We start from the raw sequence: 24,116 nt of genomic DNA on the forward strand, positions 1-24,116 counted from the left end.
AATTTTATGCAGTGGAGAATGTAAAACAGACACTTCAAACAGGCTTGGATTTTCCAAGTTGGAATCTCCTTGTCTACTAAGTAAGCACACTTTGTGTGCAAATCATTAATATACATATTCTGTGGAGTATAAATGTCTCTTCAAGGAAATAGTTCTGTCTGCCCTCTTCAAATATCACAGAATTGTTCATCTAATTTTAGACAGTAGAGGTCTCTAGGGAATGGTTCCTTTAGACCTTGCTTTTGCTTTGTTGAAGAATTTAATCACCTATTGTAATGTGGAAGGTATGTTACTGAAGCTGTGAGGTCAAGTACACAACAGTTTGGAAGTGGTAATGCATGTAGGTGCATTATAGCATGTGCATTTAATGGAGCAGAGAACTGAGCAAACCCTTCTGAGCTGGGTGTAATTACAGTAGTTCCAGAGCTAGCAGTTTAGCCATACCAGTGCTGGTGAATCCAAACTAGTAAGTTTAGCCTTGGACTTCTTGCACCAAATATGGTAAAGCCTGTACTGGCAGAAATAAATAGTTTTGTATGGACCCAACAAATGCAGTTACCCTCATGTGCTGCTTCATTGTAAATTAAGATTTTGTTTTTGGGGTGATATTACATAGTCTTGTAGTTAAGCTTATATTTGGTTAATTTGACTGTATGTCCTGTATTTGCGTCAGGCATTGATGTGGACCAGTGGCCTGGCTATCTTTTGTCATCAATTTTAATTTGTTTCTAAAACTGAGTGTGAGATTCCTTTTACTCTTCTGCAGGTGTTAGCTGTGTGACTGCTGTCAGCCAATTGAAACATGTATCTAGCTATTGTCTTCACCACTCCTCTCCTTGCCTTTCAGGCAGTCTCTTTGTAGTGCGTGGGAATGTCTATTAAATTCCATCACATAAATAAAACCTCTGTTAGCTGATGTTAGTCTTGCATCTCAGTTACTCTGCTTTCTTACAGGTCTTCCAGTCTCATTTCACCTCAATCAATTTATGTGGATTATAGATCTAATTTCTAATTAAGGTCTAATTACTTTTCCTGATATGTAATACTTTTTTCATAGCTTCCTTTGTCTTTTCTTCATATGTTAACATAGTCACTTCACTCCTATGACATTGCACTGTTGTCTTGTTGCTTGCCATTATACTAAAATCATATATTTTTTGAGCAAGAATGCTTATTTAAATCCTAAGAATATCCAGTGATGTCTGCCTGGAGCTTATGGGTCAAGTGTGCTCATTTATGTAGGCAGCAATGAAAAATGAAAACTAAATAGAAAATCAAGCTATGATGAGGGCAAAGATGACACACTTTTCAGGCAGATTGCAGGTGGGGAGAGTATAGTCCATATAACTAGCACATAGCAAGAAAAGATTGCGCAAATCATTTGGAATGCTTACACTGTATGTGGTGTTTTTCCCTTTAGATGATACAGACTTTTACATAGCATCTGACTTGTAAGCCCTACAAATTCTGTTGAGTCTTTGAAAAAAATCTTCTGGGTCTTCTTTAACAGTCTAGGAACACTAATGCAATACCATAACTTGAAATTTACTTGCATTCTGTATCAGAAGTTTTTGTATGCCAAGTAATTGCAAATACTACATATGTATGTATCTTTGCCTTTTAGTGCTTTTCCTCTAGAATGTAAGCATTATGGTGAAGAAAAGATTCTGCTATCAACAGTGTAACTCTCATAGGTAAGTGTGACATAAAAAACCCCCACAAATGCCTTTTGTATTTCTAAGGTGAATACTTCATAAAATATACAGGGACTTGAATATGAAGGAAGTACTGTCCTTATTTCAGATTAGCTCCAGATTATTTTTTATAGAATGTTGTAAGAGAACACTTGTGTTCTGGAGAAAAAGGAATGCTTGTGTGTCTTCATTCTGACATGTAACTTGTGAAAAATGTACAGGGCTTGTGATGTTTGTCTAGCAGGAATCTGATAAAAGGTGCTGATTTCAGTTTCTATAAAAAAGCATACCCGTAGTGTAACTGGAACATCTGTTGGCTCAACAGCAGAAGAGGGAAGGGAGTAAGCTACTGTAAAATAAATTTGTCAATGTAATAGATGCACTTTCAGAAAATGAAATGTAAGTTGTTAATAATGTCTTTGATTTCATGCATTGTTTCCTTAACTTTCAGTAATGCTTGACTGTGTTTTACTGAAACCGGATAAAATGTTTTCTCATAAGGAATTCAGTAATCAGTTTTACTATTTTATATATGCAAAATATTTCATTGGGTTTTATTGTTTTTCCGTGCTTTGTGATTTGTTTACAAAATTCTAGTACCATTTATAAAATGAGTCTACTTGATAAATACTGAAGCTTATACTCAAGCCTGTCTTTATCCCTTGAATTCATTGTAACTTATCTGTTCTCTTACCATTTTTGAAAACTGACAGCACAGTATCACAAACAGCTTGTGGTGATTCTGCGTGTGGACACATCAGAAGCAGTGGCTTCTTAAATTGAAAAGTGTATGGTAGGCTCTTTCTTCTGGAAGCACTTGCTGCTCTAAAAAAGCAGTTACTCACCTATGATGTTTGGAATGTCACAAATTTGAAAGACATGAGTTTTTGTAAATGCACTAGGTGTTTGTGCCCAAGTGCTGGAAAAGGGACTGGGCTGCAGGGGACCCTGTGAGGAAAGGTCAGGGCTGCCCTGTCCTGTATGTACAGTGGGGCACAGCTGAGCCCAGCAATGAAGATGGTTTTGCCTGTGAGGAAAAAAGTATTTAAGAAAGGGGAAAAAAACAAAACTGTGCAACAGCTTTGAGAGAAACAGCCCTGCAGTCACCAAGGTCAGGGGAGGAGATGCTTCAAGCACTGGAGCAGAGGTTCCCCTGCAGCCTATGGAGGAGACCAAGGTGAGGCAGGCTGTGCCTCTCAGCCCATGGAGAAACATGCTGGAGCAGATACCCATCTGTGGCAGTGTGGGATCCTCCATGGCCTGCAGCATGGATATGTCCAGAGGAAGCTGCAGCCCAAGGAGAGCCTATGCCAGAGCAGGCTGCTGACAGGAGCTGAGGCCTGTGGGAAAGAGCCCACACTGGGGCAGGTTTTCTGGCAGGACTTGTGACCCATGGGGGACCCACGTGGGAACATTCTGTTCCTGAAGGGCTGTGCCTCAGTAGTGAGGACCCATGCTGGAGCAGCTCTTGAAGAGCTGTCCCCCACGGGAGGGATGCCACGGTGGAGCGTGAGGGAGGAGCTGCAGAGAGGAGCTGTTAGGGCCTGATCACACCCCCTGACCTGCTTGGCTGAGGGGAGGAGGTAGAGTGGGAAGTAAAGGAGTGAAGTTGAGCCTGGGATAAAGGGACACATGGTAAAGGTGTTTTTAGTTTTTTCTTTTTCTCATGTCTTAACTGATATTAAATGATTTTGCCCAAGTTCAGTCTGTTCTGCCTGTGACTGTGATAGCACAGTGAGTGATCCTCTCTTGACCTTGACCCATGAGCTTTTTCAACTTGTCTTTTTCCCACTGTACTTTTGTGGACGGGGAAAGAGGGGCTAGGTGAACACCTTGAAAAACAACTAAAGAAAAAAAGTTAAAAAGAAATTTCTCATAATTAGCTCAGTTTTTGAAAAAAATTAAAACCTACCTGCTTTCAGTAACTTCAGTCTGAGAGTGAAGACTGGAATAAATACTGGCAATAGTTTCCTTGACAGATTTCTGTTCCGAATCAACTGTTTCAATGAATACATTAACTTAGAAGATGCTAAATAGAGTGCCTGATTTGGTATTTGCTTAAGTGTGCCGTGTCATATATTAAGATGTCTTCAGCGTCTGAGGCTCTGTGTGTGTGTTGAGTAGTCAGGGAAAAGTTCTCTTGGTGAATAGTGTAGTATCAGTATAGTGACCTGAGACAGTCTGCTGCTCATAGTGCCTCAAACTGGTATAAAAAAAATTAGACTTAAATTGTGAGAAGGCATTTGGATGTGTGGACAAGATACCCTTAAAATGGAGATTCTAAAGTTATTGCAAGTCTTGATCTCTAGCTTAATACTCTTAAGGGGTGGGCTTGGTTACAATTTGGGCTTTCCAGGTTAAAGATCTTCTGATCATTATGGGTGGGTTAAAAAAAACGTATTATGCAAATTGTTTTCTTGCTGGCAAGGCTGCAGTGTCTTGTCCAGATAAAGTCTGGTAGCTAACAAGTGTGCACACAGAGCAGCTAGTATGATTTGCATAAATACTAAATAATCTGTCCTTGAGCTTCCAGCTTGGCTTCTCTGGTACTGTTTTATTGCTACATCAGTTGAAGGAGTGTGGTTGGAAGCTTTTCTGGTGATGGACTTGCTTTGGCTCACAGCTAGCTTTGTTAGGGATCACCATTGTCTCAGTGATGCTACTGAATTTCTGGTTGCCTGTGTGTTATTCCATGCTCGTGATGCATCACAACTTCTCAGTGTCCTCGGAACTCAGTCTGCAGTAGGTTAGTTTTCTGCTTAGTAAGGAAGGCTACATGCTATGCTCAGGTGGTGGTTAAATACAAAGATAAAATGGGGAAATCTGAAATAAATGACAGAGCTAGAACTGTTCTAAAGTGAAGTTGCAATGCATTTGAATGCAACTTTAAACTAACTTGGCAGGTGATTAATTATTGTATATGTGTAAAGAGAAGCTATGGAAAACCTGTAAGCTAAGAATCCTAATAACTCTGAAACTGAATTTGGATTGCTACAGGTTTGCCTGCCTACCCAGTCCCTTGTGTAGTCCTAGTGCTCTGTTGTGGAGCCCACTGGTATCATTGGTATGCACTGTTGGTGTCTTCCTAGCCTTGCAGTGTTCCAAGATAGGCATTTCAGTGCTTGGTAGTACGAAGGCTTTGATATGTGGAAAAGAACCAGGAAGCCTGGCCTTCAATTGCTACTGAGATTACCGAAGCATTGTGTTAGTAACTGTCTGTGCTTTTTTTGACTCTTTGGTGATGGCAGTAATATGTTGTGCTTCGGTGCATTGCTTCTATTTGCCATGAAGCCTGTATACTACCACTAAAAATTCTAGGACTGTTTACCTTGTTATTTCTCAATTGAAAACAAGTAAGATGTAATTTGTTTTCTTCGGTACTTAAAACATGTACGCATTCTTGGTTCATCAAATGTACGGACCTTCTTTCTCAGTACTAAATGGTGGCCTTGAAGTCCTACCTCAACATGCTACATTGCTAGTTTTCTTATTTCTTCCCTAGCCTTTGTAGGATATGTTGCATCTCTTCTTTGATGGCCTGAAGTGTGATGGCCCACGAAGCTAGAAATAATTCACCTCTATGTTGCCAATCCAAATCTATGTGAGCCACTTCAATCTTGGCTGCTTGATCTACCTGCTGATTGTTTAGATGTTCTTTGGTGGCCTTACTCTTGCGTATGTGAGAATCTACACGATGTACTTCTACAACTAGGTTCTCCAACTGGGCAGTTGATGTATTGACACAATGTGGCAGCTCAGATAGGTTTACTAGGCATTGCCAACTGCTCTGCTTCCGTTGCTGCAATCACCCCCATAGGGCATTTGCCACCATCCGTGAGTCAATATAGACTTAAAGCATTGGCCCATCTTTCTCATTCAGCAACATCTAAAGCCAGCTGGATAGCTTTCACCTCTGCAAACTGACTTAATTCACCTTCTTCAGCAGTTTATGTGACTAGTCATAGGGAACTCCATATGGCTGCCTTCCACCTGATTTCCTACAATACAACAGGACTCATCAGTAAACAAGGCATATTTCTTCTCATGTTCTGGCAGTTTATTATACAGTGAGGCTTCTTCAGCAAGTGTCACCTCTTCTTGTGGTTGCATCCCTACCTTCTGGCCAGTCCATAATAGTTTCCAAGATTCCTGGATGACTGGGACTTCCTATGCGAGCTAGTTTTAATCAGTGCAACCCACTTACTCCATGTAGCATCAGTTGCTTGTTGTGTGGTGGAAACCCTCCTTTTTAAACATCCAGCCCAACACTGTTAACTGGAGTGCCAGAAGGAGCTACACTTCAGTACCAACCACTTCCAAAGCAGCTCGAACCCTTCATAAGCCGCCAATATATCTTTTTCAGCTGGAGTGTAGCAGGTCTCAGATTCTTTATATCCTGGACTCTAAGAGCCCAAGGGTCAACCTTGAGTCTGCCCTGGTGCTTTCTGCCAGAGGCTCCAGGTAGGGCCATTCTCCCTGGCTGCAGTGTAGAGCATAATTTTTACATCTTGCCCAATCCAAACTGGCCCAAGGTCTACTGCTTGAGCTATCTCACCTTTAATTTGTTCAAAGGCTTGTTGTTACTCAGGGCCCTATTTAAAATCATTCTTTTTTCAGGTGACATGATAAAGAGGGCTTAAAATCACTTTGGAATGTGCATTCTCCAAAAGTCAACACCTAAGAAAGCCTGACTTTCTTATTAGTTGTGGAGGCATAGCTGTTATTTTGTTGATCACACCCACTGGGTTCTTACAAATCAGTATTCCCATTTTATTCCCAAAACCTGGATCTCCTGTGTGGGTCCCCTGACTTTGTTTTATGGCAAAACCAGCTTTCAGAATGACTTGGACTATTTCCTCCCCTTTCTCAAAAACTGCTTCTGCTCTGTTGCCCCATACGATGATGTCATCAATGATTGCAGGTGTTCTTGAGCTTCACCCTGTTCCAGTGCAGGTGGTAGGGCTGTGTTTCCACTGCTGGGGCAGCCTGTTCCAGTTGTATGTAGACACCCTTCCAAGTGAGGGCAAACTGTGACCTGCGCTTTGCTGCCAAAGGGATTGAGAAAGAAGTTTTTGTGGTATCAGTGGTGGCTTGCCACTTAGCTACCTTTGATTCCAATTTGTATTGCAGTTCTAGCATGTCTGACATGGCAGCACTCAACAGCAGTGTGACTTTATTTGGGCCACGATAGTCCACTGTTAGTCTCCGTTCTCCTTTCAACTTTTGCACTGGCCATATGGGACACTTGAAAGGGTGAATGGGTCCTGCTGATCACTCCTTGGCTCTCTAGGCAGCAAATCAGCCTATGGATGGGAATGAGGGAGTCTCGACTGGTGCGGTGTTGCTGTTGGTGCACTGTTGTAATAGCAGTTGGCACTTGTTTTTATCTTTTTATTAAATTAATCATTAAAATCTCCCACTTTTCTGTAACCCCACCGCAAAAGGGTCTTCTGAAAGTCTGGACAAAGTAGACGGCTGCTTAGTTGTCTCTGTTTCCAGGGCAGCTATAACAAAAGCCCACTGTTGACAGTATTTTGGATCCTTGAAATACCTTCTGCTAAGAGTCTGTGACAAGGATATGTGGAGCCTCTGGGACAGTCACAATGGGATGTTTTTGCCACTCATTCCCAGTCAAGTTTATTTTGGCCTCCAGTGCAGTTAGCTGTTGCAATCCCCCTGTCACTGTGGAAACGTTAATGAGTTCTGCCCCTTCATAGCTTGATGGCATTAGAGTACACTGTACCAGTATTTAGTAGAGCTTTATATTCCTGTGTGTCTGATGTGCCAGGCCATCAGATCCACACAGTTCAGTAAACCTGGTTATCCCTGTCCTCCACCTGGCAGGAGGCAGGACTCCTAATCCTGATTGTAGGATTCCCCACCAGGATGGCAAGTAGTACTAAGTGGATGTAGCATGGGTTAGTTCTACTCACTTATACCACCTGATGCACAGGGGCGACAACAACACTGAGTATGCAGACAGGTTAGTTGTATGACCAGTGAGTTTTCAAATCATAAACCCGTACTATATAGTACAACACTATGATAACGTTAGCCCAGGTCCCAAGGGGAACAAACAGCACCATAGGGAACACATGCTGCAATTAAATAATTCAACCCTGAGACCACGGACAGCAACTTTAAGAGCAGAGAAATCAGCATTGTGGCCAGTGATAATTAATCCAGTCCAATGAACACTGACAACAATTTTATTCTAACACACCCTAGTTGAACCTGTCATTATCTCAACCCTTCATGTCCCTGTGAGCACCAAAAAGGACTGTTGTGCTTTAGCCCTGGGTAGTAATTAAGTGCCACATAGCTGCTTGCTCATTGCCCTGTTAAGCAGAGGAATGGCAAGGAGAATTGGCAAGGAATGTAAAACTAAAGGGTTGAGATAAGAGCAGTTTACTAATTGAAATAGAATAAAAATGGAAGAACAATAATAAGAGTAACAGTGATAACTCTTACAATGAAAAGGTGAGAGAAGGGTAGAGGAAGAAATCCAAAGCAAAGGGAGGAAACAAGTGGTGCACAGTGGAGCTGCTTACTACCTGCTGACTGATGCCCAGCCAGTGCCTGAGCGGCTGTCAGCAGCCCAGCCAACCCCTCCCAGTTTGTGTAGTGAGCATGAGTCCCATGGTATGGAATACATATTTGGTTAGTTTGTCTCGGCTGTCCTGGCTGTGTCCCCTCACAATTTCTTGTGCCTTTTCCATGACAAGGCCTGAGAAACTGAAAAGTCCTTGACTTAACCTAACAACAACTAAAAACATCAGTGTTCTGTCAACATTGTTCTCACAGCAAATCCAGAGCAGCACTGCACTGGCTGTGAAGAAGAAAATTAATTGTATCGCAGCTGAAACCAGGACAAGGCTCTAGTACATGAAATGCTTTTTTTTTTTTTTTTTTTGTCAGAGGATGTGCTCGTTTACTGCACTGTATTCCCCATGTTGAAGGAAATACAGCAAACCAATTTTGAACAGATATTTAAGTCACCCTGAATTTTAGCCTATGTTGTAGCCAACTATCTTCTGAATTTTGGGTTTTTAAACCACAGTTGTCAAATAGAAAACAACATCCACTATTGTTATGGGCAAAATAAAAATAAAAAATTTCTTGGGATTTTTTGTTACAGTAGTAAGCTCACATGTTTTTGCTGAAATTCATGTTGGAATTGGTGTCTAGGCATTGGTGCTGAATGGTGGATAGGGATAAGTGGGGAAGCAAATTTATGACATAATTCAGTGAGGCAGGGGAGAATAAATAAATATATTTTATTTTCAGACTTTAGGAGGTACTGAAAATGGATGTGTCTTTGTCATGAGTTTATAAATTGTACATTTAAAATTACAATTCAGAAAAAATAATGGATTTGTTTTAAGTTTGAATATCCATGACTTTATTAAGCGTGCAGCGTGAGCATTTCCTTGGATCATCAGATAGTACTGGGGGGGGGGGGAACCCCCAAAACAAAATGCTTTCTTTTGCAGAGCTGGCATGAGATGCAGTGAGTATATCTAAATGTCCATCTTAAGTGTGTTTGCCTACTTTGGAAGTAGCTTTATAGGTTTTGCTTTTTCTAAGTATCTGCTGCATTAAGCTTTGAGGGTTTTTTTAGGTCTTTTCAGTCACTCCAGCATCTTTTGCCATTTGTGCTGGTATCAGAGACTTCTAACTTCACAGTATTGCTTTTCACAGAGGGTGTCTAAAGCAATTATAATTAATTGTAGCTTAATTGTATGACTAATTGAAGGGAGAAGTAATTTTTGTGTAAGAATTTTACTGTACTGAATTTGTTGTTCATTAACAGAATTTTTAAAATGCTAGTAAATATTGCTGATGTATGCTGGAGATGTATTTTTACTACAGATACTACCAAGGCTTCACGAATGGAATGAACATGTTGCTGTTGACTGCTTATTGACAGCAACCAGCTGGACACTTCACTGGTGATGTTTTCGTTCTCACGTTGTCCTGTTGGAGTTTGCTTATACTGACTTAAAAAGAGGAAGAAATCAAAGTGAAGTACCGTAAACTTGATATGGATAATAAGAAGAAAGACAAGGACAAGCCAGATGAAAGAATGGCACGGCCTGGTGGGAGGTCAGGCCATAATCCATGTGGAACTGGTTCATCAAATTCTGGAGTGTTAATGGTTGGCCCTAACTTCAGAGTTGGCAAAAAAATTGGATGTGGTAATTTTGGAGAGCTACATTTAGGTAAGATTCTTGTTCCTTTATTTCAGTTTGCATTACTCAAGGCTATTGTGTGCAGTCTAGCCATAAAAATGACTACATGAACACATCAGACAGCTGTTCAAAGTACTTCCAAGCTTCAGATAAGTTAAATTTGTCTTGCATGTCTTCTGTGGTGTGACCCCAGCCAGCACAAGCTCTATCACATGCTAAGAATCTCTGCAGCAGGAGACTTTCTGGGACTAAAAATGTTCCATAACTGTATGCAGTGCTGTCCTAAATTCAGTTGTCTCTTTGAAGATGCTGAAAATTACTTCATGGTTATTGTATTATGCTACCTTTACTGGTTTCCTGAAGCAGTTCATTCAGATGTTCTTGGGACAAAGTGTATGTGAAACACATTCTCCTACTTACAGGTCTGTCTTAAAGTGCTGTGGTCTTGGAGGTTTCTTGGAGACCGTGTAGCAGGCACTACAGTGGTTTTAATAGCAGTGAGCTTTTTGATTCCTTCATTTCCTTTTCATCATCAGCAGTATAATGAGGCTAAACAGTGAGCCGCTGTTGGACAGGGACAGCGAGGATCTATCTGTCTGTGGGGAGAATCTGGGAGATGGGTAATTCAGTCAGTTCCCTGCTGAACAGATGGTTGAAAAATCAAATGGTGAAGAAGGGACAGGTTAAGAATGACTGGAATTTTGAAGCATTTGAATTTGGGCAGCAAAGCTTGAAATTTTACTGTTTATTAGAGTAGATGCTAAAATGATGGGTATGTGCTTTTGGAAAAGTATATATTTAATTTTGCGCTCTTAAATTTCCATGATGACAGCATTAGCCAGGGTTTTCAAGGTCTGTGATTCCTCTGTGTGTTAACAAATGTAACTTGACACTTAATGGCAAGACCTTACTCCAGTATTCCTGGAACGCTTAAGTTAATGCTTTTCTTTAAAGAGAGATGGGTTTGAAAGTGGGGTATTTGAGAGAAGGGTGGGCTGTGTAGGTCCTGTGTTTCTGTTGATCATCTACCTCTGGTAGAACTACTGTCCTTCAGACAATGTTTTTAATATAGTGCTTGTACACAATGTTGTAATGCATGTTATAAATGTGACTATATAGACATTTATATAACATGTTTTTAATGCAGTGCTTTCTAGGGGCATAATCGAGTCTGAGTCAGAATGTAAATAAGCTTAGTACATTAATATTGTAGAGGGATGAAAGATAACATTGCTGGAGCTCTGACTGAGGATACTGAAGTTAAGTGTCTGAGTAAGAGGTACTCTGGTTAATTCCTGTTGATAGTTAAAAAAGATTGATATATTTTGACCTTTACAGTGTTATATATGTACCTCAGCAGTTCACAGATCAGGCTGAAACTCTGTCTAAAGCTTTTCTTAAACTTTTCTAAACTGACTTTGAATGATAATTTCTTTTAAACCTCTCCATGAAAGATATTAGACTAGTATAATTAATGTCACGTTTATTACTGAAGGCAATTGCAAACTAATAAAGTTAACTTTTTTCCTGTCTGTTATCTTGGACTAGTCATGGCCTACAGAGTTGGTTATCTATTTCAGATCAGTATCAGATTAACTCATTTGCTTGCAGCAGATAGTGTGACATCATCTATTTCATTCTAAATACAGAATGCAAGTAGTTAAGACTGACTCTGGTAGTACTGAAATGAAGTAGGACAAACAAGTAACAGAAATAGGAGGAAGATGGTAGTGTAGTGTAGTGCCCTGCAACAGCCACCCGGACAACTGCAAGCTTTTGTTTTCCACAAATAGTAGATATTTCAAATCCTTATTTATTGTTATTTGTGGAGTAAGATGTTTTAAATGTAAGTTACTGAAAGCAGGGATTAAGACTAGTATTACAGAATCTGATATAGATTAGTTATTTTTGCATTATGCTACTACAGCAGCAAGTAACTTCAAGTGGGTATCCTTCCTATGAAGATGTACACAAGCACTTAATTTATTTTATGTACTTCTGCAAATGGGAATATATTTTGAGCATGTGTCTTAAAAAATCTTAAAGACTTAAAGGAGGAATAAAGTTTTTAAAGAGCTATGAAGCTGTGCTTCAGGAGATAAAAATTCAGTTACAAATCAGTAGCCATTGTAGTCTTCCTGCTAAGAAAAAAGGAAGAGCCAGACTTCTGTAGTGGTTTGGGGATCAAATGGTAAATTGGCCATATCTAGCAAATGAATGTCTCTGATGTGCAACCATGAACTTGCAAAGGACTAAACTCTTCTGAATATTTAGCTGTTAATCTTAAGGCTTTTCTGAATTAAGATAAACTGATGGGATAGTAAAGGAAAGCCTGTTGCTGCTGCATGTGATGCCTTATACAATACCTGTTCTGTGTTTAGAGAGAGTTAACAGCGATGTCAAATCTGCTGTCTTCCATATTCTAAGAGACAGTTGTCATGACTCACCGCATGGAAGGTTAAAATGTCCCTTCTGATGTTTCCTCAGAGTGATAAGCCTGTCCTTACTATATTTGGCTACTGGGACACAACATCCAGTCACTTAACTGTGACTGGATTTGTTAGAATAGACTGAAAGTGCAGGGCCTTTGCAAGAGTTTCTTTTAATATCTTCTAGACTGTAATAGCATACAGGAACACAAAGACACTTCATATGGTGTGCATTTTTTGTAAAAAATGTAACTCAAATACTCATAAGAAATGTTTAAGATGCCTGGATTTCCACTCTAGTCCCTGGATAGGTCTTGGAATTATCCATTCTTTTGGTGGTCAGAGTAGGGCCTGCTGCCCATAGTGATTCTGTGTTTATTATTATACAGCCTTCAGGCAACTTGTTTCTTGTAAAGCTGGTCCCTTACCAGACATGTGAGTTGTAATACATCTTTTTTCCAGCTTTGCAAGAGTACTTTATTTTTAAAAATAAGGACCTGAGATCGTAGTTTTTGACTACAAATGTAATTGTCTTCACAGGAAACCTTTTTGTCGTGGTCCATGTCTTTTCCCCGCTTGATTTCTTTAATAAAACTGAGCTAAACATGGGAAATCCAGACCTGAGTAATACTGCAGAGATAGAAGTGGAATTGTCATTATAAATAATACACACTACACTCTTTTAAAGACTGTAGCAAAATGAAGTGTCAGAATTTACTTTTCTGTTACCTGCTTTTTTTTAATTTTACATAATTTTAATATTTATGTAATTTTATTTTTACATAAAGCTTGTCTACCTTTAATCATTGCATACTATTTGAAGTAACACTTGTTGAAATATGCTTATCCAGTTACAGAATCACCTCTAAAGCAGCATATGCATTTTCTAAATGGTATAAGTATTTTAACTCAGTAATGCTCTTCTCCTGTTTGTTGTAACTTTAAGCTTAGAATGTAGAGAATTGAGACACACCCTGCCTGCCCCCCCCCCCCCCCCCCCCCCCCAGTTAATTCTAACTCTAACTAGTGTTGGGTATTCCAAAACATATGATAATCTTAAATTAAATTTTAAATAGTTTTCAGCAATAAATATGAAAATGTAGAATGACCCATTGCACTTTACAGTAATTTACCAAGTTTGCAGCTTTTCTAGTGTATAGAAATGCTGCAAACTTGGATGAAATAGCTGAAACTCTCAGTGAAACTGCCACTTCTTATACTATTTAAGAACAAAGTTCTGTTTGAGTATGGTATCGGACTAATAAAGCCACATTTTTTCAAGTTGCTACCAGAAGACCTAGCACCTTAGATCAAAAACATTTCAAGACTTCCTTGATGTTTAAATGGCATTTTACTTGAACAGGAAAGCCAATGTCTTACATTGTTGTTTTTTGTTCTTTTTTTCAAGGAAAAAATTTATACACAAATGAATATGTGGCAATTAAGCTGGTAAGTTACTTTAAGGATTTGGGATGAGAAACTAATCAAAATTTTCTTTTCTTATATAATGGTTTGGTTTCCTTAATTAAAATCCTTAAGCTATGTATGTTTTGAACTGAGTAGATGAAGGCAGTTAGTGATAGATGTAATAATATACTTTGGACATACTGAATAAAAGCAGCGTTAATTCCTGCAGTATTATCAAGGCTAAGTCTGTGTTTGTCGATGGTGATTGATGGCTGCTTTAGGGATATATGTGGCAGTTGTCTTTAGATTCCTTTTTTGTGCAACAAGTAGAGGAACACCAAACTTAATGTGAATCTGACTGCAGATGACTACAGAGGAGCTCCAGAAATTCTGCAGCCTGCCTGTATTTTAACACCCTTATTTCTGCCTCAAACTGTTTTTCATTTGTAGTCGTTGGTATTTGCACATCTGTTTTGGTAGACACTTTATTTGCAATGATATGAAAAATGTTTCCTTCATTTGCACACATGGTAAATGTGGATATTTTATTAATACTGAAGACTCAGAAAAAGCAGAACAATGACTTCAGAACAGCACAGTATACTTGATGTTTTGTTTCTGGATACTTTTACCTTCTTGGTAAATGACTGTTACTGCTAAAGAATTTCGTGATAAAGTTCAGGTTTTTTACTTGTCATTGAAGAAATTTTAGGACTCCCATTAACTTGTTGCTGCAGTAGGACAGAATATTTTTCACAGCATAGTATGGTCAATTTCTATTTCCATGAAGTGAAAGGTAAGCTATTGAAACAGAAATACATGGCTTTAGATGGGTAATCTAAAAAAAAATACAAATGTATATAATATACTCTTGAAAATTATTTGTGTGACTGTTTGTTCAGAAAAATATTTACTTCAATGGCTACAGATGTAAAAATATCTAAGTTACGGTTTGAAAGAGCAGCATCAAATGCAATTCTGGTGGTTATTGTGTGTCATGCCCGATTTAATTTTGCTTTAAAATATCTTGGATTTACTCTGTATCTCTGATAATACTTGAAAATAGTCTGAGTTTTTCTGCTTACTGGCTGTTTGCTATAAAGCGCTGTTGTACTGTAGGAGGGTTTGTTACCTGGTGTGCGGTGCTGGTTCATGCACCAAGTTTCAGTATTCCTATTCTTTTAATCCGGTTTGTGCAAAGTAAGGAGCAAGGTGGTAACCCACACATGCCTAGCTCCCTGATTGCCAAAACTTTACGCTATCTATACTTTTCAACAAGCAAAGACGTCAGCCTTCGTTGGTTACAAGTGACACAACTTTCCATTCCTTGGTGCTTGGTTTCCTATTTGTCAGGCACCTCCTGCTCACTGTGTGAATGCAGTCCGCGTGCGCAGCCTCCACTTTTGGAGTCTGGTGTGTGTGTTTCTTGAGTCAGTGGTCAATAGGTTAGTGGGTCGTTGGTCTTGATCTACCCTGGCCGGAATTACCTTTCCTATAGTTTTCCTGAGTTTATTTCTTGTGAGTGCTTCCTTTGGGAAATTCCTTTTCTAAACAGGAGGAGCGCTTAGCGGGACATACAAAAAAGCTTGTAACATCAAATAACCATTAATGAGTCATCTGTTCTAATTGCCTTAAAGTCAAAATACTAAGAATACATTCAGTTTTATTAATCATTTGATACCTGCACATTCAGAAATAGTTTGCAAGACGATGTTTTTGAGCATTAGTCACTCGGTGTAGAGTAGAACTCTTTAACCTGATTAGTGGGTTTTGGTAAAACAGTTTTTATTAATAAACTCATGTATTATTTCAGCCCATTTCAACTTTCAAAGGTACTGTTAAGTGGCAACTTTGACTTGTTTCCAAATACTCAATTTTACAGCTGTTCATATGTAGCTGTGCAAAAAGCTTGAAGTATTGTTATTAACCTCCTTTGAAGTCACTAAAGAACCAGTGTAGTGCAGTACGTCTGTAATTTACTAGTGCTTACAGAGCTCTGGATATGTAGTAAACTTGTCAAGTTGTCCTCTTACTTCAGTGGTATGAGAAGCTATAGTGTCTTTGCAATAGACTACAGATGTAAGGAATCAGTGGAAGTCAACACTGGAGCTTGCATCATAGCTGTAAGGTAAAAAAACATTCATTAGCAGGTAAAACTAGTGGATTCTTTGAACATAGTTCTCTTTTTTTTTTTGTATTTGTAATCTCATTCAGCTCTTTTGAACTTGGGTCACAATGTTCGGTTTGTTAAAAGCAGCTGTGTCAAATTGGGGGACTCGGTTGAATTCTGCTTTTTTTCTGTTTTTTCTTCTGTTACACACAGTGTCAGGACTTTATTCTTAACAGTTAGTTAGGTTGTGCTTGGTCTCCTTTCCCTTTTAAAATGTAAGCCTAATGGTTTTTTCCTGTCTCTGGCACTTACTCCTTTTGTGCTTTGAGAGCAGTGATTAGGCCTATGCTCAATCTTTGTTTTGTTATCCTAAATGAAGCACTCATAACTTCCTCTCTGTTTTGCACCTGTTGTAGTTCAGGTTTAGCCCTCCTGAATTGTGTTACTTTAATTATGTAATTATTCTAGTTTGAGCAGTTACCCTTGGTAGGTAGGGTTGTGGTAATATCTCTCCAGAAGTATCCTAAAATTGTATTTGTATTCCTTGTGGTAGCATTTGTTGTTGATGTATTGTTTTCTTAGGAGCAGCAAAACATCTCCTATGCCAGATGTTTTATATATAGATGGTAACTGTATAGTGTAGTGCAGGAAGGTTGCGTGGGTTTCTCTTGAGAGCATGAATTATAATGGCTGCGTTTATACAGCAGCTTGCAAGAGTACTTCTGATGCTAAAAGTAAATGGTTTTTACAGCTACTGTTTTGACTTACTAATTCAACATAATGAAAAGTTTATTTCCCTCATGGACAAAACTATACAAGTATGTTCCTGTTTACGATGCTTATGGCAACTTCAGGACTGACTTATATAAGGAAATGTTTTAAACAGTTATTCTATGTGAGGCATGAGGGTCATACAATGTATGCATTTTAATGTATAACATATATATGTGAATGCATGTTTATTCTGGTAAAGCAGCCACAATTCCAGGATATCACTCTTGATCTGGCTTCTTTCATTATGACCTGTTCTGATGGGGCACATACCCAAATTTGAAAGGTTAGATGAGACTTTTTTTCTAAGAACTGGAATGAGGATCTTTAAGAACTGGGTTTCAGCAGTTGTGCACTGTCTAGGAGTATTTGTATATTTCCGCTGGTGTATTAGTATATGGATTGATTTCTTGTGATGAGGTAGTTCTTCAGCAATAACCATTAGGTATACATGAATGGCTCACCTCTTCATTTATTATTTACTATTTCTGCTACATGACCCTTTACTTAGCTTAGACTTCCCTATTCAGCTCTACTTTCTCCTTCATTCTTCTTCCCTTTTGCTTTGACAAACTTCTCCATTGCCTGAACTTAATCTCAATCTCAAACTTAAAATCTGCAGGATGCTTAACCACTAACCAGATACCAACTAAAGAAACTTCTGGTTGAGCTGCTTCTGGAAATAAGTAAATTCTTCTTTTTGTTTTTGTGTGAAAGATAGCAAGTTATGAGGTAGTCACTACTACTTTTAATCTGTAATCTTTAATTCATTGAGTAATGATTAAAATCTTAACAGCTGAATACTTAAAATTTTAAGTGGGGTATGTGTATAAAGAAGATTGCATCTGGAAGGGTTTTTTTATTACAGTCTAGAATGATCCCATTTCAGAACCTCTTTAGACAGCTGTAGTAAATGCTAGTAGACTGATCTTTTCCTGTAACAAGATCCTTATCTCTTAAAGAACTTTTTGCTGTAAATACCTTTTGTTTGCTGTTACCTAAGAAAATATGAAGCAGAGACAGAAGGTACACTGAGTAGGAGTTAAACATGAAAAGCAGGCAATAGCTGAATGTAAAAATAGTGCTTTGGGTTAATATCACTTCTGACCTCATGGTTAGTCTAAGTAAACTGTTTTCTCAAAACCTTTTAAAAGGGAAGTGGTACATCTTGGAAATTGTGTAGTAGTTTATTCCATGTATTTGGCATAAAAAGAATTGCAAAAATACATTATGAACTTGAAACAGATGTCACGTTTTGGGTGTTGTTATCCTTTTGTTTGAATGTATAAGCATCCCACAAAATAAATAAGAAAGGAGAGAAGAAACTTGGTTCAGGGAACCTCTCTGAGCTAAGGAGCTCTTTTCTGTTGGTCGGGTAACTGGTGCTTAGTAACTGCACATTAGTTCCTTGGACTGCAGGGTCTGCCTGCCATCCTCATAAAGACAGAAATGCTCTTCTGCAGAAGGTATCTAGGTTTTAATATAGAAACTTTGAAATAATTAGACTTGAATATATAAGCAGTGCAGTGAAGGTCATTCGTAGAACATTGCAGAAATCCTGGAACAGTATTCTCAGGATGCTTCAGTGAAGACCTGAGTTTAAAGTAAACAAAGTAATTTCTTTTTTTAAAAGATTGACTTCAAAGTCCTCTGGGATTAACATGATGATTTAAGTTATGTGTTGCCAGACTTATTTTCAGATGCTGAAAGGTACTAAAATATTAATGAAAATAGCAAAAACCATGATTTGAAGTTTCCTTTTTTATTGTTGAATACGCTTTTTAGACTTATTCATGAAAATATAGTTACAGTGGTATGTTGTTCACTCTTACATTGTGGTGGAAGAGTACATTTATCATACCTTTGTCTTGATTCATCCTTATCTATCTTTTCTCATTTATCAGTAGTTCACTGCATACTGCAAAGTGGGTTGTGTGGGAACATAACAGATAGTACATGAAGAGCGTATTGTGCTTGCCCTTTCACAAGTTCTGTGGAACAGAAGGTTGTATTACCTTTGTATGTTTGGAGTTACTGAACAATTGGTAAGATACCTAAGCCTTCTCACAAAATAAGGCAATTCCAGAAGACTGACAGCCAATAAATGGGCTATAAATACGTATTACCACACTTTTTTCAACACTACTGGAGGGAGTAGAAGTATTTAATTGTCTGTCTTCTAGGCAAGGTTTAACTTCAGACTTTGCCTGTGTGTGGTTTTCAAGTAGACTTACTTGACTGTTATACATTTGTTGTCTGGAGACTTATCAGTAGAGTTTCCTGCTGACAACTGGAACAAGCAGCATTCATTTGAAAAACTGTAGATGCGTATGTCAAAAACTGGAAGCTGTTTCTTTTCCCTGGGACAATTTTTTTGGTCAATTTATATATTTCATTCAATACATAAAAGCTGTTTTTCATTTTTACTAAGGGAGCATCTTAGAACATTCAGGGGTGATTGTTATTAATGCCAGTTAAGACAAACGGTATGACTGAACAGAATCAAACTGCCCATAAGCCAGTGTCTTGCCTTAGCATATTCAGAAGACATACAGAGTTTCACGGACTCTTAGCAGGCAGAATTACAAGCTTTATTTAGAGACTATGTAGAAAGTGGTATATTTCATAACAGACATTTATAATACTCCAGGCAAACTAGTAGCTAATTTCTGTGGTTTTGTAAAAGGTTCAGTAACAGGCTTCATGATGGATTTACTTATGCCTCTGAAAGCTGAGTACTGGAGGTTGATAGTTGCACTCATTTGCTTAGGCCCACATTTGCAGTGAAGTGTTTTGTTAAGCAGTATCAGTCTTTAATACTTGGAAATACAGTTTATGAGAACATATGAAATTTAAGTAGGACCTTTTGGTGGCGTGGTTAGTCTTGCTTAGTAGTTAGGTTTGAAGGATCAATACCTCTTTTGTTTAGAAAGTTCTTGCTCACTGCTTTGTGAAAAATTCCAGTGTTCAGCTACAATGAATGCTCAGGAGCATAGGAGGCATGTATCAAATTCTGGGGTTTTCTTTGTAGAAACTGTTACATTGGCCCTCCTTTGGTATGGCTTCAACTTCTGGTATCCTGGCAGAATCAAGTGCATAAAATGTACCATGACAGAGACTTTGGCTGTAGCAGCAGCAATTTGAAACATCTGAGTGTTGGAGGGAGGTGCGTTGAGGAAGAGGACTAAGTTTCTCATGATTGAATATTGGCTTACAGTTTCTATGGCCTAGCTATGCTGCTGGGAAATAACACATGCTAACAAGCCATTAGCTTCTGGAGAAGATGGTGTCAGGAAAGAGATGAGCACCTTGCCTAAACTTTTCTTGAAAATTGACATCCGGCAGTATCAGTTACTGCTAAGTGTATTAACAATCTTAGTTGCATGCTGTAATTCTAGTAGGTGCAGTCTGTGTAGGAATAATACCCAGCTAATGTCCAGATTCTCACTGATGCACTGGAAGGTGTTGCGTATCACAAGAAACCAGGCATATCTTCTATAAGATGCTCTAGGAAATTGTTTAAGAATGTTACAATAAAGTAGCTTTAATTTGCAAAGGGAAATAATCGAAGAAGTTAGGGTTTTAATTTAGGCAACTTGTGTGTTCCAGTGCTTGGATCTCATGTCACTTTATTCATTGAGACCTTGCCACGCTAATACGTAGAACACAGAACTAAGATTTCATTAACCTAATAAATTGTATCGGGAAAAGAAAGATTTAAACTACAAACTTACTCTGGTGCTCTTTTTTTTTTTTTTTTTTTTTTATTCCATGTTTGTAGTTTAGAATGGTGTTGCTAAGCTATTCTTGTGTGGAAGGATTTGGTTGGGTTTTTTTTGTAAAGATCCTAGGATAATTTTTTTTTTAAAAAGACATATCTATCATGTATAGTAAGTGCATGGAGAGTCTTTTCAATCCTTTAAGCTGCATGCATATCAATGTTACCTTTAGAGAGCTGTCAGACACATCACCCATATGCTTTGGAGAGACAGATTATTTTTTAGCTATTCCATTGCGAGTCTGTGATTGGGTTTGCATGTTGGACCCCAGTTCTGTAGAGCAATAAAAGATGTCAGTGTCCCTGTATGCACTAGTCTCACCTGAATGAGGTTTAGGTTTTTTAGTTTCTTAAGTACCAGTCATTTTGGAAGGAACATTCAAAATTACCACATGGCTTGGAAGCAGTAGGGCTCGTTTGGTGGGTAGTAGGTAAGCATATTAGTCTTTAGGCTTTGGCAGAGAGGCTTTGTTTTAAATGTTGTTTTTGTTTTTAAATCAGGAGCCAATGAAGTCGAGAGCACCACAGCTACATTTGGAATACAGATTCTACAAGCAGCTAGGATCTGGAGGTAAAAAGCAGCGTCATGCATTTTGACTGTGATGTTATCAAGGATGAATTTTTGATGAAAGCTTTCTGATTTAGGGGTATAAATCTACTTAGTAAAGTGCCCCTAGTTACTTAAAGCAGAAAAAAGCCCCATGAATCACTGGATTAATGTATAAATTTTCCTAGTATTGTAAGGCTTTTTTGTTTTACTCTTTAAACTGTGTCTATGAAATCCTAAGACTTATAAATAAGTCTTTAAGCATCACAGATTTTGTGTGCATATGGGTGTACCTTACATTAAGCAGCCTTAGACTATTCTCAGTGCGTTCTTTTTGAATAAACACTACAAATGACCAAACTGGTAATCTGCTAATCACACATTTTTATTTAAAGTTGCTATGATACTTAAATAGCTTCAGCCTCAGTTTTACTCTTCTCCCATTGATACGGTATATATTGCTTCTTAATAATTTCAAGCCTCTTAAATACTTTTAAAAAAGTTTAAATACAGATTGAGATTTTAATTTCTCATTTCTCTCCCCTTTCTGCCCACACACCCATAAGTACTCTTATGATGGTCCTCTCAGTGATCCAATTGTTACCATTATTTGCTTTTATAGGTGAGCAATACTTCTCACATGTTTGTGCCTTTCACAGAACTATATGGTCAGTTAGCCAGATGTGAAGCTGTTTAAGCTAGAAAACAATGTAGGATACTGTTTTCTTGAAAATGTTCCTTTAATTCCTATAATAGTTCTTCATAGGTCATGTAGCGAGTTTTTCCATTTTTTTACTTGTTCTCCTCATGTATGGATGCATACATACGTAGTAACAGCAACTGAGTACTAAAAAATGGTTTCAGAAACAACTGGTGAAAAGGGAGTAGTACTCCTTTCTTTCTCAATTTTGTAAGCAGAGCCATTATTTCCTATATATAAAACATCTGTTTTTCATAAGAACTACTAATTCCAGTTTGTGCTACAGACTCAATCTTAGTGTGAAATAACCTGAAGTTTAAAGGATAAAATACCTGTAGCACCTTTAGAATCCCAGTTTATTTGGGGGTGGCATGGGGAGAAAGGAGAGTCATTAACATGTGAATGAATTGTTCTGGAAGTAAATTATGTTATTTTCGGGAAATATCTTCTGGAAAATTAGTAAAGAAAATGTTATTGGGCAACAGATTATCTGACTTTATGCTACCTTTTAACAGAGCATCTTAGTAGCCTTGCTGGAAGGAGCAGCATTTTGAAATTTTGTTTTCTTGGTATTCCCTTATCTCCACCCGTTATTTGTCTACTTGCTTATTCTTATAGTATCCCTTCCTCCTTTTCTAATGACCTTGTGACTTAAATTTTTTTTTTTAATTATTATTAATTTCTGTGACAAGTCTTGCAGTTCTGTACCTTGAATGCCATGAAGATAGAAGACATGCATAAGTGAAAAAAAAATTTGCGGGATCTTTTATAGCTCTGTTCCCTGAAAGAACAAGATAAAAATATACATGAAATATGATAGATGTCCATTTTTATACATAGCACTTGTGAACTGGGAATATTCCTTCTTTGTGTTTAATAAGTACTTTTGATGTGCATGAAAAAGCATTAACATTTCAAAACTGTATTCCTTTAGAGAGAATCTGCTCGTGAAGGAGGCTTATAATTTGTAACTTTACTCTCAAATGTGCTTTTTACAGAACATGCTTGTGAATGTGTAGTAGCTTGTAGGTGTTTGTCGGGAAAAAAATGTGAAACATTGTTCTTAAACAGGAAGCATTTTATGTACTTTTTGGGCCTCTTTGAAACATTTTTAATTATCTGGGGGAATGGGTCTAGAACTTAATAAAAACAGTTCTTAAAGTAGCTTATTTTGGTCACATCATTATTTAGCTTTCACTTAAGGTTTATGTACCAACATCAATTTTTATTAAAATTGTCTCTTCCATAATTTAGTCATTCAGTAACTTTGAGCATGCTCTTCTCATGAAGTTTGAGATCATTTAGTCAGAGTGCAGAAGTTTCAAATGAATGAGCAACCTACAGATGGAATTTAAAGTATCTTTAATTCTAATAAAATTTTAGTTAAAGGTGTGTTTTCTTAATGTCAAAGTATGAATGTAGCACAACCTGATAAATTACCATCAGTGCAGTACTAGAAATACAACTATAGCTGAATTCTTACCTGAAATTACACTGAGACTTTTGGAATGAATAGAAATCAGTTTTGTACTTTTTATTGAATTTTTGTAATAATCTCTTACACTGTCAATCTTTCTTTTCATGGTAAGAAGATGAACTGTAGATGTGTTTCGTATACTGTGGCCCGTAATTTAACTGCACCTGAATTTAGTGTGCTTTCCTACTAGGAGGGACTGAGACAGGGGGAAGAAATCGGTAACTTCTAGCTCAATCTGAGTATTGAGCAGTAAAGCTGAGAATTTTTTTAATGTGGGATTTTTGCAATTAAAAAGGTTATTGGTGAAAATGGTTAAAATGCTTTATTTCTTTGACAGGTACTTTCAGTATGGTTCAGTTCCCTTTTGCAATAAGGAGTTTGTGCAGATTATGAAAGAAGTTATGTATTGTTACGTGTTGAAGAATGTAAAAACTATTCAACTCTGCTGTCCGATTTATTTAATATCTCTTAATAAATCTGTGCTTCATTAATCATAATGGCTGGGAGTCTTTACAGGTGGATGAGGACCGTTTTGTATTTATTTGACAAGTGGAACAAAAGAATGGCAGGTGGCTCCTGCTGCTTAGGCTACTTCAGTAGCGCTTCTGTCTGCAATACTGCTGTTTTACTAAGAACAGACTTACTATAGTACCTGCATATAGCAACCAGGATTATCCATGGTTAGATTTTAGTTCTTCATTTGAGGTCATTTTTGAAAGAGAAATAAGTTCTGTTAATCTGTGGATTTTCCTACCTCTGAAACTGCTGTATTAACGTTTCAGAGAAGGCAGATATTCAGTACTGTTAACAGTATCTTATTTTTCTTAACTCTTGTAACTTCTGTTCTGTTGGCTGAACTCTAGCTAACGCTTTTGTTCTTAAAACTGGCAAACAGTTTTCTTAACAGGGTGACTGTTGGTCAGTATATGTGTAAGATACTTGTGTACTATGGAAGAAGGTGTATTTTAAAAGGTTATAGCCAGTGGGAAATAGGTGCTAAGTATTGCATTC

The 24,116-nt window shown here is 37.9% G+C and overlaps 1 protein-coding gene across 10 annotated transcripts in view; it reads left to right on the top strand.

Moving 5' to 3' along the window:
* Positions 1 to 24,116, top strand: part of CSNK1G3 (casein kinase 1 gamma 3) — a 70,524-nt gene that overhangs the window by 14,423 nt on the left and 31,985 nt on the right. For 5 of the 10 annotated variants that reach the window (XM_040579523.1, XM_040579522.1, XM_040579520.1 and 2 more), the window contains exons 2-5: positions 1,625 to 1,694; positions 9,567 to 9,916; positions 13,724 to 13,764; positions 20,883 to 20,952. In XM_040579523.1, the coding sequence (XP_040435457.1) occupies positions 9,739 to 9,916; positions 13,724 to 13,764; positions 20,883 to 20,952 (289 nt within the window). In that variant the 5' untranslated portion in view covers positions 1,625 to 1,694; positions 9,567 to 9,738. Of the gene's footprint in view, positions 1 to 1,624; positions 1,695 to 9,549; positions 9,917 to 13,723; positions 13,765 to 20,882; positions 20,953 to 24,116 lie in introns of those variants that run through there. The other 5 variants (XM_040579519.1, XM_040579518.1, XM_040579524.1 and 2 more) reach the window with 5 other exon arrangements.

The sequence above is a fragment of the Falco naumanni genome, chromosome Z (assembly GCF_017639655.2).
Source record: "Falco naumanni isolate bFalNau1 chromosome Z, bFalNau1.pat, whole genome shotgun sequence".
Lineage (NCBI taxonomy): Eukaryota > Metazoa > Chordata > Aves > Falconiformes > Falconidae > Falco > Falco naumanni.